Consider the following 19489-nt stretch of genomic DNA (forward strand, 5'->3'; position numbering starts at 1 on the left):
TGGAGTGACTGAAGTGATTTGGGAGAACCCACATTGTGAGCCGCAAAATCGATAAAACTGAAACGGCTTGTGTATCGTCGTCCTCAGCCATTCAGGATCTATTCAAATCTCCGTCGCTGAAAACACACATATCAAAACTCGCGAATGCACCATTACTCGAAGTAAAGGAGTTCAGAGTATAATCTATAACAATAAAATGAGGAATATGTTTAGTTGATTTGAACTAACAAAATATTGCAAATTATAAAGGGTTTACACAGGTTCATTATTTACCAATGAAAGTTTGCCAATTTGAAATTATGTATGCATAAAAGGCTGAAAATATAATTCGTAATATTTTTAAACAATTAAAAATCAGCACAATAAGTTTAAATGTCCTGTAGATAAGATAAAATCTTGTGGTGGTCTCCTTCCCAAAAATCGAAGGGTAGGGGGTAACAGATATCTGGGAATTTGTCTCTGTAAGGGTCCCAAAATTCAGTATCTTTAAGTAACATCAGATCCACAAATACTAAACATTCTCCAACCCAGCCCTGGACACATGGGTAGAACTTCAGTCGGGAAAAGGTTAACAATTCAAAAACTATAATAGTTCATTAATGTATGTTGAAATATTTTGAGCCAGTGTGTTCTTTCCAAATGCTAAACAACTCAACCCTGGACACATGGGTAGAACTTCATTTGGGGAAAAAGTTAACAATTCAAAAACTTATAATAGTTCATTGATATATGTTGAAATATTTTGAGCCAGTGTGTTCTTTCCAAATGCTAAACAACTCAACCCTGGACACATGGGTAGAACTTCAGTTGGGGAAAAAGTTAACAATTCAAAAACTTATAATAGTTCATTGATATATGTTGAAATATTTTGAGCCAGAGTGTTCTTTCCAAATGCTAAACAACCCAACCCTGGACACATGGGTAGAACTTCAGTTGGGGAAAAAGTAAACAATTCAAAAACTTATAATAGTTCGTTGATGTATGTTGAAATATTTTGAGCCAGTGTGTTCTTTCCAAATGCTAAACAACCCAACCCTGGACACATGGGTAGAACTTCAGTTGGGGAAAAAGTAAACAATTCAAAAACTTATAATAGTTCATTGATATATGTTGAAATATTTTGAGCCAGTGTGTTCTTTCCAAATGCTAAACAACCCAACCCTGGACACATGGGTAGAACTTCAGTTGGGGAAAAAGTAAACAATTCAAAAACTTATAATAGTTCGTTGATGTATGTTGAAATATTTTGAGCCAGTGTGTTCTTTCCAAATGCTAAACAACCCAACCCTGGACACATGGGTAGAACTTCATTTGGGGAAAAAGTTAACAATTCAAAAACTTATAATAGTTCATTGATATATGTTGAAATATTTTGAGCCAGTGTGTTCTTTCCAAATGCTAAACAACCCAACCCTGGACACATGGGTAGAACTTCAGTTGGGAAAAAGTAAACAATTCAAAAACTTATAATAGTTCGTTGATGTATGTTGAAATATTTTGAGCCAGTGTATTCTTTCCAAATGCTAAACAACCCAACCCTGGACACATGGGTAGAACTTCAGTACGGGGAAAAAGTAAACAATTCAAAAACTTATAATAGTTCATTGATATATGTTGAAATATTTTGAGCCAGTGTGTTCTTTCCAAATGCTAAACAACCCAACCCTGGACACATGGGTAGAACTTCAGTTGGGGAAAAAGTAAACAATTCAAAAACTTATAATAGTTCATTGATATATGTTGAAATATTTTGAGCCAGTGTGTTCTTTCCAAATGCTAAACAACCCAACCCTGGACACATGGGTAGAACTTCAGTTGGGGAAAAAGTAAACAATTCAAAAACTTATAATAGTTCATTGATATATGTTGAAATATTTTGAGCCAGTGTGTTCTTTCCAAATGCTAAACAACCCAACCCTGGACACATGGGTAGAACTTCAGTTGGGGAAAAAGTAAACAATTCAAAAACTTATAATAGTTCGTTGATGTATGTTGAAATATTTTGAGCCAGTGTGTTCTTTCCAAATGCTAAACAACCCAACCCTGGACACATGGGTAGAACTTCAGTTGGGAAAAAGTAAACAATTCAAAAACTTATAATAGTTCGTTGATGTATGTTGAAATATTTTGAGCCAGTGTGTTCTTTCCAAATGCTAAACAACCCAACCCTGGACACATGGGTAGAACTTCAGTTGGGGAAAAAGTAAACAATTCAAAAACTTATAATAGTTCGTTGATGTATGTTGAAATATTTTGAGCCAGTGTGTTCTTTCCAAATGCTAAACAACCCAACCCTGGACACATGGGTAGAACTTCAGTTGGGGAAAAAGTAAACAATTCAAAAACTTATAATAGTTCATTGATGTATGTTGAAATATTTTGAGCCAGTGTGTTCTTTCCAAATGCTAAACAACCCAACCCTGGACACATGGGTAGAACTTTAGTTGGGGAAAAAGTTAACAATTCAAAAACTTATAATAGTTCATTGATGTATGTTGAAATATTTTGAGCCAGTGTGTTCTTTCCAAATGCTAAACAACCCAACCCTGGACACATGGGTAGAACTTCAGTTGGGGAAAAAGTAAACAATTCAAAAACTTATAATAGTTCATTGATGTATGTTGAAATATTTTGAGCCAGTGTGTTCTTTCCAAATGCTAAACAACCCAACCCTGGACACATGGGTAGAACTTCAGTTGGGGAAAAAGTTAACAATTCAAAAACTATAATAGTTCATTGATATATGTTGAAATATTTCGAGCCAGTGTGTTCTTTCCAAATGCTAAACAACCCAACCCTGGACACATGGGTAGAACTTCAGTTGGGGAAAAAGTAAACAATTCAAAAACTTATAATAGTTCATTGATGTATGTTGAAATATTTTGAGCCAGTGTGTTCTTTCCAAATGCTAAACAACCCAACCCTGGACACATGGGTAGAACTTCAGTTGGGGAAAAAGTAAACAATTCAAAAACTTATAATAGTTCATTGATGTATGTTGAAATATTTTGAGCCAGTGTGTTCTTTCCAAATGCTAAACAACCCAACCCTGGACACATGGGTAGAACTTCAGTTGGGGAAAAAGTTAACAATTCAAAAACTATAATAGTTCATTGATATATGTTGAAATATTTCGAGCCAGTGTGTTCTTTCCAAATGCTAAACAACTCAACCCTGGACACATGGGTAGAACTTCAGTCGGGAAAAAGTTAACAATTCAAAAACTTATAATAGTTCATTAATGTATGTTGAAATATTTTGAGCCAGTGTGTTCTTTCCTTCTGCGTTCAAAGTGAGCAACATTTTCTGACAAAGCATCGGTTCCGTCACATTTTCATTATTTATGAAATCCACACTCTCTTCAGCGCAGAGTGTTTTTAATTGGCTGTTCAAATGTTTGATTGCACTGCGCATGCCTTTACGATCCACACGAACTAAGATGGAGGAGAGTGCGATTGTGATTCGTGGGCTCTTCTCCTTGGTGCGTCGAATAAAATTTCGAATGTTTTGAATGGTGTCTTTTGCTTCACCACCCAGGGTGAGATCATACGTTCCAAAGTGTAGAATCAACACATCAGGAGGAGAGCGTAAGATCCCTTTTGTGTAATTTTTGAATAACTCACCCGTTGTTGCTCTTGGGTAGACCACGACTTCACTTTTATGAATTTCGTGTAATTTTCGTGATTTGATGCCATTGAGAAGACAATCACCAGCCACCAAAATCTTGTAAGATATTTTGGAGTATTCCAAAACAAAGATAACTCCTTTCTCTTCTCCACTGAGGTTTTCTTCAAGCTCTTCATCGTTGAGACAAAACATGCTATCCTTATTTTCCTCGATCATTTTCCTTCTTCGCTTCTCAGCATTGTCGGTCACGTGGGAATAGAAGGTTTGAAGTTTCTCACCTTCCTGAAGATGCTTAGATGTGTAGGCTTTCCATTTTTTACTTTTTTCGGCTGACGGTTGAATTTGCCATAAGTTGTAGGTGATATTTTTCATTGACCCAATGTAGAAATAATTTTTCCGTTCGATAATTTCATTGATTTTTGTCTGCAAATCTTTCTCTCTGCATAATCGAATCTTCTGATCAAATAAGCGGTGTTCATTTTGGATGAAGTTTGTGATGTCATCAAGCAAATGATTTTTGATGGCGTATTTTTTTAATTCTTCGCTCAGGGAATCGTTATCTCGAAACGAAGCTGTCAACAGATCCAATAGATTTCGTCGAAGTTCTTTCTCCCACTGTGAGTCTGCCATTTTGGTTGATTTGAATGTGACGAAGTTGAATCTAAACCTGCTAGCTTTTATACTAAAGTTTGATGACTGTCTTAAAGCAGCTTTCCTTTTGGAAATAATATGTATGTCAAAATAGGTCAATTCATATCCTAAAAATTTTCTAATTTCGGTAAAAAAAAATCTTATATTCAGTAAAGTCAATATGAATCAATCAATTAATAGATTTTTTCGACTTGAGCTATCTTTTGCAATTAGTCTAAATAATTCAGATATATCTACAAATAAAGAATTTTGTGGTTTTGGGAAAAATGAAAAATTTATGATATCTAACCACAGATAAACAAATATCAAAAACTTTTTTCTTCTCTAAAAATCTTTTTCATTTTCAAATTGATATCAACCTTAGATTTTAAGAGTCCTCCTCCCATCAAACTTTGGGATAGAATAATAAAGTTTTATCTCCAAAAATCTTCATGTTTTCCAAGACACACGTTTTCCAAATATTTCGATTGCAAAGTGAAGTATTTTTCTGTTTTCATATAAAAAGGACCAATGAAAATAAAACACCCCTATCCCACAGCCCCGGTGAAACTTTTTCCAAAGCGGGGATAAAATTTCCTATCGAAATCCCAATGGGAATAAAAATTCTATTGATGTTCCTAAGTCGAAAAATCCAGTGGGGATGGTTTTGGAGTGCATTTTTTTTAATTGAATTTTAGATTAGGATGAAATCAAAGCCAATTTCCCAGTAGGGCTGAAATTATAAGGTATTTTTCCCCTGAGGACGAAATCTTGCCCAAATTTTCTAGTGGGGCTGGGTGTGACACAGGGGTGTAATAAAACGTTTAAAAAAGATATTTTCATGACAAAAAATTGAAAATGTCTTCGATTCGAGTTAAGACAGAACGAGAATCTTAATCGGAATAAAGAAATTAGTAAAAAAAAAATCATCAAAACATGTCTTTTGGTTTTGATGTTACAAATTTGACCCAAACAGTTGAGCGTCAACAAAAGTCACTTTCAAACAGATTTTGATACTGAAGTCTGAGCTCAAACACAGTTTAAGAATTTGAAAGCTAATTGAGTATGGTTTTAATGAAATTCTGAATTGCTAAACATTACATTATACCAAGGAGCTTGATTAACCATAAACAATTTGTAGCATTGCCTAGCGGGGCTTTAATCAATTTGAAGTTCTTTTTCATAAAATATTCTGGGGTTATTGTCCAGGGGGGGGGGGCAATTGTCCGGAACGAGATGGTCGTTAACCAGTAAAACAATTTTGTTACTTTTTCTAAAGAACGCGTCAATTTTATTACTTCAAATGACCAATTATTAAAGTATCTTATAAAAACCAGGGGAAAACTGTCCTAGAATCGTTCAACTTAGCACAATTATCACGGGTCATTGGGACTGGGGTAGAATTGAGGAAAAAAGTCCTTGATTGTTTACACTGAAGAAACAGAATCACAAATATATTTGCTTAGTCATCATTTTATCATTAATTATAAGATAATAGCAACGAAAAAATAATATATAGAATTCAATTAAACTCTTCAAACTCTCTCTAATTAATAAAAATTTCTAAAAAGATTCTTCAAAAAATAATAAGTAGTCTCTAAAGATATATGGATTCTAAATAAAGAAGTTAGCTTAGTTACCAGGCTACACTTTAATGAGCCAAACTTTTTAGCTAGGTATTAAAAATTCTATTTCATCATTTTATTGAAAAAATCGGTCAAAACTGATGTTGCAACAAAGAGACTTAATTCAACTAAGATAACGAACACAACTCCGGTTATTCCCGGAAAAGGTTGCAAAAATTGTCTAAGAAATTATCGAACCAAGTTGAAAACCCCAAAATTTCATTCGGATCGGGACAATCGATTCCCAGCCGGCGCACAACGTTATTTCAACGTTCATCTAACGTTATATGGACGTTGTGAACGTTAAATAAACGTTGAAACAACGTTGTGTGCCAGCTGGGTTCCTAAGAGATGAGCTGGAGTTTTTATAAGATACTTCACTAATTGGTCATTTGAAGTAATAGAGATGGCGCGTTCTTTAGAAAAAGTAACAAAATTGTTTTACTACATGTTAACGACCAACCAAATCGAATAAGAGCTTGTAAAAACTCCAGCTTGTCCCATTCCTAATGCCATCGAGCATATCAATGAAATTTAAATCTACTGGATTTTTGAACTTTTAAAACCCCAGCTATTTAAAAACATGTTAATTCGTAATTAGCCTTTGACACTTTCACCGAGTCAACGAGACAGGGGTGTACACATTTTTTCGAAATTCATTATTTTAAACCTTTGAACAAAAAAAAAGACCTATGACCAGGCTGAACGGTCAGGTACTAATTATACAGGTAATAATCTCTTATAGTTTTTATCAAATTTTTCATGAAGTTTTTTCTATCTAGAGAATGGCTCTTTAAATGTAATCTTCAAATAACGAAGTGATCTAAAGCTAACCAATATATGTTAAATATTTATCAATTATAAAATTTCTGCAAACTAAATTTCTTAACTTGCTTTAAAAAAATTTGTCCGAAAATTCCGTAGAAAGAATCTCAATGTATAAATCGAGTAAACAAACACGAAATTCCAATAAAAAGATTCGAACCTTCGAGAACGCAACAAGGGAAATTCGTCGTTACATAATTCCAGTCCTATGTTCATTTTTTTTTAATTTTACTTTTTCAAATAAAATATCACTTTTATCGGACGCTTATATTATAGCAAAAAAGAATTCGGACACAAAAACCTAATAAAAAATATTTTCAAAAAAAATACCAAACAAATTATTAATAAATTGAAAAATCACAAAAACAATTGCTCTTAAAAAAATTCTCTGATAAATAATAGGGATAGAAGGATGAGAAAAACAGTATAAAAAAGTAAACAAACTAAAAAAATATACACATCGCAATTTAGACGTTGATTATAAGGAAAACTTGAAACGAATCACTGTGGAACAGAAGAGACTACAATAGGACCTCAGGATCTAAAAGCTCAAAATGTTCCAATAAGGTTGAGAATATAGCCTGGATGTCACTTAACCCCTCCAAAATCGAAAAATCAAATAAAGCAAAGTGGAAGTACTGAAACTGCAATTCTCTCCCGACCTTTAAATTCTGAAAAACGTTAAAATACCCAAAATTGCCAATATATTTCGGCGCCGATTGTAGCATGATTGGTAACTTATATTTAAACAACAGGCTATATGCTGCAGTAGTGTTGCAATACGTTTGAAACACAACACACGTTTTTTATAAGAACAAGTTAAGAACATTCTAAGGCTTTATGAACTCTAAAAAACCCAATTTCTTGGGACTAAAATACTCACAAGCTATATAAGAGTATATAAGGCTTCGAATGTCAAAATATTAAGAACAAGTTAAGAACAGCTTAGCTTTCAAAGATTTTGACGTTCTTATGAATATAAGGTTAAGGTCAGCAAAACCATTACAATATTAACTCTAGACCAACCTTGACAAGATAAAATTGACAAAGTTTCCCCAAAAAACTCGGATGACCATAAAAATGAAATCTTGAATTTACAAAGAGCATTATGAAGATCTGAACAGTAAAAAAAAGGTAAAGTTTGATTACAAAACAACAAATGGTGAACTGAAGTGAGAAAAATATAATCCCAAGTGAAAATTCCATTAAAAAATATCTTAAATAGAAATTAAATAGAAAAAAAGTTTTTCAAAAAAAAAAATAATTTCCCTGTGTAAATTTATAAGAATCTGCGCGGTTAAAATAACATAGAAACACGAAACACAAAAATTTTCTTCATGTCTAGAAATCATCCATTTCAACGACATTCCAAAAAGAATTTGTGCATAAACCAAAATATTATAATACGAATCAAATAAAACCCTAATACAAATAATATCTCTCTCTCTTTGTTTTAAAAAAATCTCTAAATATATAAAAAAGAACATCATATTTTAAAATACTAAATTCTTTAAAGCTACAATAAAGTATAAAGTAAGGACCAGAAAATAATATTTGAACCCCCTGGTTTCGAAGTAGTTTTACAGTTAAAATTCCCAAACTTTTTAATATTTTTTCAAAAATTATAAATCAAACAAGTAAGAAAATAAACACTTCTGATACGTGAACAATACAATAATAATAATCAACTTTTGAAAATCAAATTTCCACTTTTTTTTCCTTAAAAAATACTAAATTAATTGCACTTCTACTACGTATAAAATATAAATAATATATTTTCTCAAAACTTACTGTTTTTTGAGAAAATGAATGAACCCCACCCACCCCAGTGTTACAAAATATCCCCTGAAGAAAAAAAGAAACTATCCCCAGTCCACAAACAACCAGAGGCAAAAGAGAAATCAATAGATAAAAACTGCTTCAAAGTAGAAAATCCTTAGCCTAGTTAACTAAGCCCGTATTCACAAGGCTAGGACACACGGCTAATGGCAATATAGCGTTTTCAGCGCTTTAAAGATTTTTAATATTTACGGAATTTAAGTTTGCCTTGGAATACTTTCCCTAAGCTTTAGTTATTCAGTTACAACTTACCATTAGATTTATCCTAGTGACTGAATCAAACAGCTTAGATTTTTAGGCTAGAAAGTCCTCTAATATTGTAATGTAATAAATTTCAAAAAAATGAGAACACGATTCTTATTCAAAAAGTGATTGACAAAAAAAATGCGATATACAGCTCAAAGCCCTCAAACAGAGGGTAAAAGATAATTTCTCATCATAACCACCCTTCGAAAGCAAAAAAATAACCCTCTTAATCCCTATTAATCTGTTCTCCTTTGGTATAATGTGCGCGCGGTCGACTAAGTTCCTATATATCACTCAACCATTTTCAAAATTCAAACTTCGTGTATGACTACATGACATCAATTTTCGTATCAATTTTTAAATCCTCAGATCACTCCGATCGCAAGTGAAGGATCATCAGTGCTTTATATTTTAAATGATGAGATTGCTCCAAAACGAAAATCTTCCAACCCTCTTCCCACAGTTCACGATCAGCCGTTGCTGTTAATTGCTGCTTAAACAAACGTACTTAAGCGTTCTGGAGCGCGCGTAACCCCTTTTTCTAAACGTTTCCAGGCCTGTATCCTGCTTTAGGACCGACAAGACACTGAAGTAAAAGATCTGAGATTACTCCATGTTTTGAACGCAAACAATGCCCTGCCAAAGCTAGCATCCTACTTGTCAAAAAATTAGAAATTTCTCATAGTTCGTTATAAAAATAGCGTGCATACAAGGCAAAAAGACAAGTACTAGAACAGACCCTCGACGTATTTGAAGTGAGACAAAAAAAAATGGGTCTGGGGACCCCACAAAGAACTTGAACAGAATAATATAATACAAAAATAATAATACGAAGCTAAATGAAATAATTCTAGAATAATAAACTACATAATACGCTACTACTTTTTTCATATTATATTAAAACTCTCTTTGTGTCTAAAAGTAATGTTTTTTTTTAATCATATTATGGTTTTTTCATCACTAATGTAATTTGCACTTAAAAAAATATAAAGAAAAATTTTCACATTATATCCTCTCTGTCATGTTAAATAAAAGAAATCATAAATTTTCCATCCATAAACTCTACCTTCAAATCATAAAGAATGACGTATATGATAACGTCATAATAAAGAATGACGTTATATGATGACGTCATAATAAAGAATGACGTCAGATGATGACGTCAGATGATGACGTCACAACAAAAAGTGACGTAATATGATGACGTCAGATGACGACGTCATAGAGGCAACCTTCTTACCTACAACTCAGTGCAATCAATTGAAACAAATTTCGGCGTGTCCACGGAAAGCATCCGTGTCCGGAAGTTTCGTATTACATTTTCCGCATTGAAATCCAGCCGGTGTTTCTGGTGCATCTTGCGGTTTGCTACCATTTAACACGTTTAGACTTTTGTTTTTGTCATTTGCACCCTCATTGAGAGAAGACCAATGTTTGGATTGACCTCCTATGAAAACAATATAATAATATTAATTCGTTTAATAGACCTTTTGCTAGTCAGGATGTCATGTTATATAATAAAAACTATAGCATCAAAACAATGATAGGTAAATAAGTGTGCATAAAATGTGTCATCGTTTTAATGCTGGGTATTCGAATCATTCAATATATAGAAAACAAAACTGTAGGACTTTCACAGCCAATGGGACCAGAAATAATGGACTGAAACTCGACGGGGATTGATATTCCCATATTTTTATAGTTGGGTATTTTTAATTCATTTTTTTCAAGTCAGAAAATTCAGTGGGATGGAGAAAATAGCATAAAATTATGCAGTGAGGATTTGTTTATTTGATTATTTTCAGCGGGGACAAAAATTGAAATATAATTTTTCAACTAGGGACGATATTTTGGCCAATTTTTCTAGTAGAAGGGGGTCTAAGCAATGATGATAAGCCCTAGTATAAGGGCTAGAATCGTATCTTTAACCTTTCTCATGCAAGAAGAAGTGAAGCCTTAAAAGATGCACCGTATTTTTGACGACGGTTTGAATCTAGCGATTCCTTTGTTTTCGAAATTTAGCGGTAAGTTTTAGTTTCAATTTGGCATTTGAGCAAAAACCAGGCGGGCCACGCTAGGCCGCGCAACTTTGGTAGGATTTATCCTACCAATCCTACCAAGGAGATTCGCTTCCGACCTCGCTCCCGTGTATCCCAGGCTTTATTTACGTACTGATTGACGCCAGAGAATACCCTGGTGGTGTTGGCTGATGCGAGTTCCCCCGTCATAAAAAAATCTGACGTTACAAAACTACACTGCAATGTAAAAAAAAAAAAAAAAAAAAAAAAAAAAAAAAAAATGTAATGGTTTCCAATCTAGAAACAAATGAAATCTGACGTTTTGTTTTTGAATTACGTAATCTTAGACGTTCGAAAACTAGCCAATGTCAGGGTATTATCTAGCGATATCAATAAGCATCTTAAAGCTGATAATACGCAGGGAACGAGGTTGATTCGCTTCTAGCCCTTCGGGCTTATACATCATTGGATCTAACCAGGGTTGTGAGAAGAGGGTGTTAAGAACCCAAACATAACAAAACAAACAAACACAAAAAAAGCAAAAATTTAAAGAAATGAAAATGAAAAATAAAAATGTTGATAAGTACTTAAGAACCTGCAGTTGTACCAGTATTGGTATTACTTTCGCTTGAAGCACCATTGGATGTGGGTGTAAAACTACCTTCACTTTGCCAATTAGAAGGAGTTGGCGAATTTCTTGCATTGTAGGGGTTTGGGGACGAGTTGAAGGAGTTTGGGGAGGAAGGTGAAGCTTGTTGAGACCAAATGTTTTGATTGTAGCTCCCTCCGCCACTCATCACTTGCTGAAAATGAAATAAACGTGTGATCTTGAGAACAATGACAAAGCTTGAAACAACTGATCAGGACTGACAGCTCTTAACAATATTAATTACATTTATGCGAAATTTTCAAAATCAGATTTCCAGCGTCAAATAAACTGTAAATATGTATGCTATATGTGGGGTTTTAAGGCCATTGTCAACAAAATTTTGGCTGATTCACGAAATTTAATCCATGTGAGGTTTTCAAAAACTGACAAATAAATAATGTTTAAAATACCTGCTGGTTGTTACTGTTCGAGTTGTTTGGGCTTGATGGCGCCATGACCCACGGGTCGCCATTAGGTCCAAGGAGAGGGGATTGGGGCATTCGGTTGCCAACAGGAGAAGCAGGGGAGAACATATTTCGTTGTGCTTGTTGCTGTGTTTGTTGTTGTTGAATGATTTGAGGTTGTTGTGGAGAGGGCTGGGGAGAGAAGTTTCTTTGTTGTGGCTGTTGTGCTTGTTGTTGCTTCCAATCGTAGTTGTTGTTGCTTGTATTGGTGTTGGCGTAACCATTGAAACTGTGCAAGAGAAAATTGTTAAAAGGGTGAGTGACTGTTGTAACAACTTTTAGCTTAAATGGAGGTACCTTTTGGTAAGATAAATCATCATGTGCCAGATCAGCGTAAAAATTCGTCAGACCTAAGTGACGAATACTTTTGACCGAAGATTATTTTTTGGCCGACGAAATTAGTGTCTGACAAATTTCCGCTGATAAAGTAGCTTCACCCGATGCTTCGGCATTCATGATATGCGCCATTGCAATTACATCACGGACCCAATAGCTGATTGGTTGTAAGTGACGTAAAATCAGTCAATACGTCACTTTCAACCAATCAGCTGTTGGGTCCGTGGAAGACATTGCAATGGTGCATATCATGAATATAAGACTTCTCACAAACACAAATTCATGAAATTAAAAATGTGGCAAATGATTTGAAATTGAATTCTTATGGGAAATAAATGTAATCGAAATTATTTTTACTTTTGCATGTTTCTTTGGCTTTGTATTTCACCGAACGGCTGTCTGTTCTGTTGATTACCACCGTTCGCATTTTGAGAGATTGGATTCTTCATCAGAGCGTTGACGACACTTGGCGGTCCGCCCATTCGCATACGCGGGTTGAAGTAGGCTGGATTCGAAAGCTGTCTAGAGAAACGCCCATTACCACCGCCCTAGTGTGAAACAGAGGTAGATTCTGTTAGTATCAAGGTATGTATCCAACTATGATTTAGACAAAGACACAATTGAAAATTATAAAAAGTGTTTATAAAGTTATAAAGTAACGCGCATTCAAAAATCAAATCTAGTCCTTTTTAGAGAAGAAATATTTCTTCAGCAATGATGAACTGTTTCTCAAAATAAAATTTCAATGAGCGGATAAACATTGATATTAGCAAGATTAAAAAGATTAAGATGAACGAACGAACGAACGAACGAACGATGGACATACCTGGTGTTGAGGGATGATTTCTTGTTGTGGAACTCTTTGGTCGCCAGTGTTCAATCTCATGATATGCTCTTGATACTTATAAACTTGCTCTTGCAAAGATTGATTGCGACTTTGTAAGATCTCCAAATCTCTTCGTAACTTGTCGCGTTGTGCTTGTGCGCGCTCGCGGTCTTTTCGTTCGCTTAAAACGTCATCCTTGAACATCTCAGTCTAGACAAGAAAGATTTTCAATTCAATGTTACAACGTAAATTTCGAGTACGATTGACCTAGCGAGATGTACGATATATTAGCTCTAATAAAAATTCATGATATGCACCATTGCAATGTCTTCCGTTCCACCCAATAGCTGATTGGTTGAAAGTGACGTATTGACTGCTTTTACGTCACTTCCAACCAATGAGCTATTGGGTCCGTAGAAGACATTGCAGTGGTGCATATCATGAATAGAATTAAAGATCAAACATCAACTTTACATTCTTTGTCATCCAAAGGGATTTTGATGCGAAAACTAAACCAGCGTTTGCGACGATGTGAACCGTCTAGTCAGCTCTAATTTAGATCTCCAACTAACCCCGCCTTTGTATGGCTGAAAGTCGACACAAGAAATACAGGCACACATTTTGCCAAGTTTTTTAAACGAGTGTGGAGGTCAGTCTCCCTCATTGGAAAAGTGTATATAATATGACACGACAAACAAATGCAATGGAATTGATCATCGAAACCAATTCGCATCATATATATGTTAGGTGAGACAAATTCGATTTATTGTACTACGGGAAGACCACATTAGTTTAGTACCCAAAGATAAAACTTGAGATTTCGATTACAAAAGAAAGGAAAGTTTTGGCCGGCATTTCAAGTCGTAAATCTGCTTCATGCCAAAACCTCGCTATTGATAATTAAACCTGTCATTATCTGCACAGATCGGCCTCTAAAAGAAGGACTCGCTACACTAACCTGTTGCTGGAGAACGACTAATTGCTCATGATTGGGCAGACCATGGTCTTGTATGATTTTCTTCAACTTTCGGAATTGATCGCATTCCTGTTCCAATTCGTTCTGAATTCGACATAATTCTTCGTTTTTCATCTAAAAGAAGGAAATATCCGTTGGAAAGATCAATAAAGTGGAAAGATGGATGAGAGGAAAGTGCCAGTCTACCTCTAGGATCATATAAGGCGCTGATGGTCTTTTGTGTCAAGTTTTATGGCGGCGATTATAATGGATAATGGATGGATGGCTGGCGCCCGACCTAGGTAGGTAGCTATAATGGATAATGACAAACCCCAACAGTCTGTCGAGATCATATAACGAGGAAAGAGCGCCAAACGGGCTTATTATAGAACATTTTATAAGCCTGGTAGGATTTGGAGAGCGACTAATTGCAGCTTTCAAAAATCTTTTCGACTTTATGTTTCAACTTATTCTCAATGAAATGACAGACCCCATAAAAACAGTCTGTCATGATATAAAAGGCAAGGGCGACAACAGGGGCTTTTTTAGAACAATTTATAAAAGTAAAGTCAAACTTTAATCTCACCTGGTATGATTTGCAACTTTCGGAGAGTTTTTCAACTTTATGTTTCAACTTATTCTGTTCGACCAGCAACAAATATCGATCTTGGCGTTCCCTCTCCAAAGCTTCTTGCTCCATGATGATGTATCTATCAATCTCTCCTCGTCTCTGTTGTTCTTTCGTTTGTTCTGATGACATCTTCTCGTGCATCCCTTTGATATCTTTCTCGAAACTCTCGATGTCGCATTTCATGGATTTGATTTGATGTTCTAAGCTTTCTTCTTTGGATTTGGCTTGATGTGTCGTCTAAACAGGGAGAGAAAAGCAGAGGGCTGAATTAATTGTGCTAATAATAATGTAATCAGACGTATAATTATAAAGCATAATTCGGTATGGTTTTTCCTTGACGGGGATTTGATAATTAGTTCGAATTATAATAATAGTTTCGATATCAGTTTGAACTGACGAGAGTCCACTAACAATGGCATTGTATCTTTTAGGTCCATGAAGATAATTTCGTTCCTTGTTAATTGAGGTGATAAATTACTATGACTGCGTAGAATTTTTTAAACAAAGACAGGGAATATAACTGAATATAAAATTATTTCTTTAAAAAACTTTCAAAGAAGGCTTCCGAGAATCCGGTATTCCGGAACTCGTCGGAACATACAACGTATTAGTACAATGGTATTTCATGAAAAAAAAATCAGTTATCCCGATATCGAACCCTCCTTTTGTACCCTCCCTTTCAAGATTCACAAATGAGGAAAATACACCCCTGTCTCACAGCCCCGGTGAAACTTTTTCCTACAACGGGGATGAAAATTTCGATTGAAATCTCAATGGAGATGAAAATTCTATTGTTCCAACCCAAGGTTAAAAAATCCAGTGGGATGGTTTCAGAGTGCAATTTCAAAACAATGAATTTCAAATGGGGATGAAATCAAAGTCAATTCCTCAGTGGGGCTGAAATACTAGGACATTTTTCCCACCGGGGACGAAATTTTTGCTAAATTTTCCAGTGGGGCTGCTGGGGCCCCAGTGGGTCTGTGACACAGGGGTGTGAAAATAAATGTGTAAGTTCCTGGAAGATTGACTGTACTTTAAGTTCATTGATTTCAATCACAAGACATTTACGTTGAAAGTAAACAAAGGCCAAGAATGACTCCCTTCATCATCTCATTGAAAGTGGACAACCTAGTACAGCTATCAAATGATTTGGAAATTGGATATGCCTCTGACCCCTATGTGACCCAATGGATTAATGTGTTGTGTTTTCACTTTTTAAAGATTCGATTACGTATTGTGTTATATCATCAACACATCTAGGACTTCATAGTAAAAGCACGGTGACATTTTTGCGTGTAAAAATTTTCTTTCAAGATCACTTGAACAAGATTTTAAAGCATGTTATATTCACGAAAAAACATGAAATAGACGAATTCTCAAAATATTCTTGTTTAGATAGCCATCAGACTGCTTGTTTTATGTTTTACACGCTTTTTTTATAAGAACATTCAAAAATTTTTGAAGCCTTGGGATGTTCTTAACTTTTTGAGTTTTAAGCTTAAAAATGTTCTCATGTTCTTATTTTTGCCATTTTTTGATCATTTTTGTCCATTTTCCTATGAAATTCTGTGTTTTAGAGTCCACAAAGCCTTAAAATGTTCTTTACTTGTTCTGAACATTTTGGCCATCGAAGCCTTTATGTTCTTATTATGTTCTTATATAGTTTGTTCTTATAAAAAAACGTGTAATAGCAATGTCTCTTGACAAAGTGAAGTGGGCCATACATTGCTTCATAAGAGGCAGTTCCTTTCAAAAATAAAACGCTAATTGAAAAAAAGTCAAATGAGACTTTTGGACTTGTAATTCAAGCGTGGCTTTTTTTTACTTCATATAGAAGAGGATGTTAAAAATTTTGTTTTGTGATGTGTTTTTTCTTATTTGTAATTTAATATTGTCTTAATAAACACACATGACTTTTGTGTGTTGTTTTTAAAATGCTATGTGTATAGTAAAAAAAATACCACACCGAATTTGAAGCTCTCGAAGCATCAAAGAAATATAAACAAATGTTTAGAAAAAACATTACACCTATTTTAAAAAAGTGTCAGAAAAGCGGACACTTCAGAGCGAAAAATCACAAAATAAAAAATGTGGTGATAAAATTATTTTCTGTGGCTGTTGACTACTATAAATCAAAATAATTCGATTCATAATTTTCAGACTTTCTCTCGTAAAACTAAACCAAAGGCGGATTGATCTACGATGGCAATCAAATTTTAGTCAAATGCATAATATTGCGTGTTTGCAAGTACAGTGGAGCCCCTTTAACTCGAATCCATATATCTAAAATGTCTCCTTAACTCAAATAAGTTTTCTGGCCCCTTCAGTTAACAATGCCTTATAAATCTCTGAATTTCTGATTCTGAATCTCTATGTCTCAAATGTCTCCTTAAATAAGTTTTCTGGCCCCTTCAGTTAACAGTGCTTTTCAAAAAATGGCGAAATTTCCATAATTCGAATAAATTTAAGTGTTTCTCGTATGTGTTCGAGTTATGGAGACTCCACTGTAGTTCAGTGAGGACAATTTAAATCAAACTTACTGTTTCCAAATTTTCTTTCAATGTTTTGATTTCATCTTTTAATTCCTCAACCAGTTCACTTTCAGAGTTTTCATCTTTTCCTTTCATTCGTCCTTTAGTTGAGGCTTCTAACGTGGCTTTATAATCAATCCTCTCCTTCAAAAACATGTTCTCCTTCTTCAGAGTAGCCAGCTCAAACTCATGGTCTTTTTTCTCTTTCTCCAGCATCGTTTGATGGTTGGCTGCTTGTGTTTCGTGTGCCTGAATCTTCTTCTCGTAGTCTTGTTTCATACCTTCAAGCTTGATAACTTTGAGTGCTAATTGGACAGGCTCGGGAAGACCAGCTACGTCTGAAAATGAAAACGGCTTGATTTTCAAATAAAGATATTTTGATAAAAAGAACAGACTTAATGGCTAATAGGTGAAAGTGAAAAAAAGATACAAAGAACTGGATGCAATCAGGTCAAATGGCTAGATCCGAACATGACAGATTAGCTACCAATTGAATTCTTTCAGGAGATACAATATATTAAGTAACAGATAACCCTGCGATTTTGAGGAAAATCATTCTCATAAATGAAGTGAATACAGTCGCTCGTGTTGTCTACTGACCAGCCAACGGATCCGGCGAGACACGAACTCATTCAGGAATTTAATCCATTCATTTCTGGTGGCTGGTCAATAGACAACATGAGAGCGGCTGTATTCACTACATTGTAATACAAAGGGCAAAATTCGTGATTCTCAAAAATACATTTCCATTTTGCTTACCGTCAGTCTTGGTGACAAGTCTGGTAAAAATGGATTTCATTTCCAGAAGCTCCTCTTTCATTGATTGATTCTCACTCAACTGAAAATATGAAAAAAAATCTTAGTGTTTCACTAAGCAGATTGGAAAGTTAAGAAAAACCCCTATTCCACTAAAAATATATAATAAAAACTTATCGTATAATGGAAGCAATGTAGGGCCAACAGAAGACCAACTGAGGCTTAGCCTCTATTTAATAACAAAAAGCAAACAGTTATAAAAGCAACATAAAAGTAATTTTCGAAACTTGAACTTGTAAAAGAGTGTCGATGATACAGTTGATTATCTATAACTTGAATGTTTCTTTAATTCGAACAATTTTTATGGGCCTGTGTGGACCCTTCAGTTATATTAATGCCTTACTCCCTAACTCCAAATTTTCTTAACTCAAACAGATGCGTGTTCGACTTATCAAGACTCCACTGTAGCTTAACTTACCCTGGTCGGGTCTAAAGCAACACCATTTTCATGAGGAAAATATAATGGAAACAATTTAGGAGTACCAGGAGAACAATTGAGGTTAAGCTTCTTTCTCATAATAAAAGCAAACATGATTTTCGAAAGTTCAACTTGTAAAAGAGTGTGATTAGACTTACTCTCGTTGGATCTAAAGCAAAACCATTTTCATGAGGGAGATCTGGTGAGCTTTTGTCTGACATTGGCATCGGTGATTGTAGTAGAGGTTGATTTCGAGGTCTCTGTTTTGGTAAATTTGTTGTGGGTGACAATCCTGTACCAGCCATAGATTGTGATCCTTTCACAAATTTTCCAGTATTAAAATTTTCAGTTGAAGCTTGTACAAAAACACCCTGTGAGTTATTCTTGTTGAGGTTGTTCAAAGAAAGTGGTAGACCATTTATGTATTGCATATTGCTTGGTTCAGGAGTTTGGTTCTGGTTATGATCGAGGTGAGAGAGTGTCGGTGAACTTTGTGATTGATGGATTCCCATATTGTTGTTTGCTAGCATCATTTTATTTTCATTTTCCCATAACTTGTTCCTCATTTCAGTTCCCAGGCTAAGGTTACTGAGGTCAGGATAATCACGTCCATCAGTGTCATATGGAAGGTCCCATTCAATGTGCTCCCTCATTTCACGCTTGATGTTATTAGATGGTGGTGGTGGTGCTAATTGTAACCCTGCATTCATTGACATACTGACTCAACAAGCATAAATAAACATCTGTTTTTTATCTTGCCAAGTCATTCCAAGAATAAATATAAATATTTTTCAAGACTAAAAAGACAAAACAAATTACTGGAAGTGATTTTAATTGATTATGTGAGGCCTACTACACGAAAGTTTACATTAAGGAAATAAATCAACAATTCATAAATTGACACTAGAAACAAACATGACTGAATGACTAAACAACTGTAACACTATAATTTTTATAGATTTTATAAGTAATTGTTTTTGTAGTTTGTAAACAATAAATGAAATGTTTTTCTTGTAAGAAAAAAAAAACATTTTTAATCAAAACAATCTAATA

At 34.6% G+C, this 19489-nt stretch overlaps 1 protein-coding gene across 2 annotated transcripts; it reads right to left on the minus strand.

The window, feature by feature from the left end:
- Positions 1-9728: 9728 nt before the first annotated feature.
- On the minus strand, positions 9729-19235 carry LOC136813826 (putative leucine-rich repeat-containing protein DDB_G0290503). 2 transcript variants are annotated; one of them, XM_067070313.1, is made up of 10 exons: positions 18595-19235; positions 17962-18040; positions 17212-17540; positions 14627-14908; positions 14044-14175; positions 13086-13295; positions 12617-12807; positions 11870-12152; positions 11398-11613; positions 9729-10239 (listed from the first exon to the last, which is right to left on the minus strand). In XM_067070313.1, exons 1-9 carry the CDS (start codon positions 19150-19152, stop codon positions 11398-11400), a joined length of 2280 nt encoding a protein of 759 aa, XP_066926414.1. In that variant the 5' UTR covers positions 19153-19235; the 3' UTR covers positions 9729-10239. The 2 variants fall into 2 exon arrangements, with proteins under 2 accessions (XP_066926414.1, XP_066926413.1); XM_067070312.1 differs by having other exon boundaries at positions 9957-10239; positions 11406-11613; positions 18595-19229.
- Positions 19236-19489: the final 254 nt, after the last annotated feature.

This window comes from Clytia hemisphaerica, unplaced genomic scaffold (assembly GCF_902728285.1).
Source record: "Clytia hemisphaerica strain Z4C2 unplaced genomic scaffold, Clytia hemisphaerica genome assembly, whole genome shotgun sequence".
Taxonomy (NCBI): Eukaryota; Metazoa; Cnidaria; class Hydrozoa; order Leptothecata; family Clytiidae; genus Clytia; species Clytia hemisphaerica.

Excerpts from the sequence above, each read along its gene's own strand:
- LOC136813826 (XM_067070312.1), bottom strand. The coding sequence starts at position 19,152 with ATGTCAATGAATGCAGGGTTACAATTAGCACCACCACCACCATCTAAT. Across the intron at positions 18,041-18,594 it reads TTGCTTTAGATCCAACGAGA|TTGAGTGAGAATCAATCAAT; the intron begins GTAAGTCTAATC and ends TCATATTTTCAG. Across the intron at positions 13,296-14,043 it reads TAGTCGTTCTCCAGCAACAG|ACTGAGATGTTCAAGGATGA; the intron begins GTTAGTGTAGCG and ends TTTCTTGTCTAG.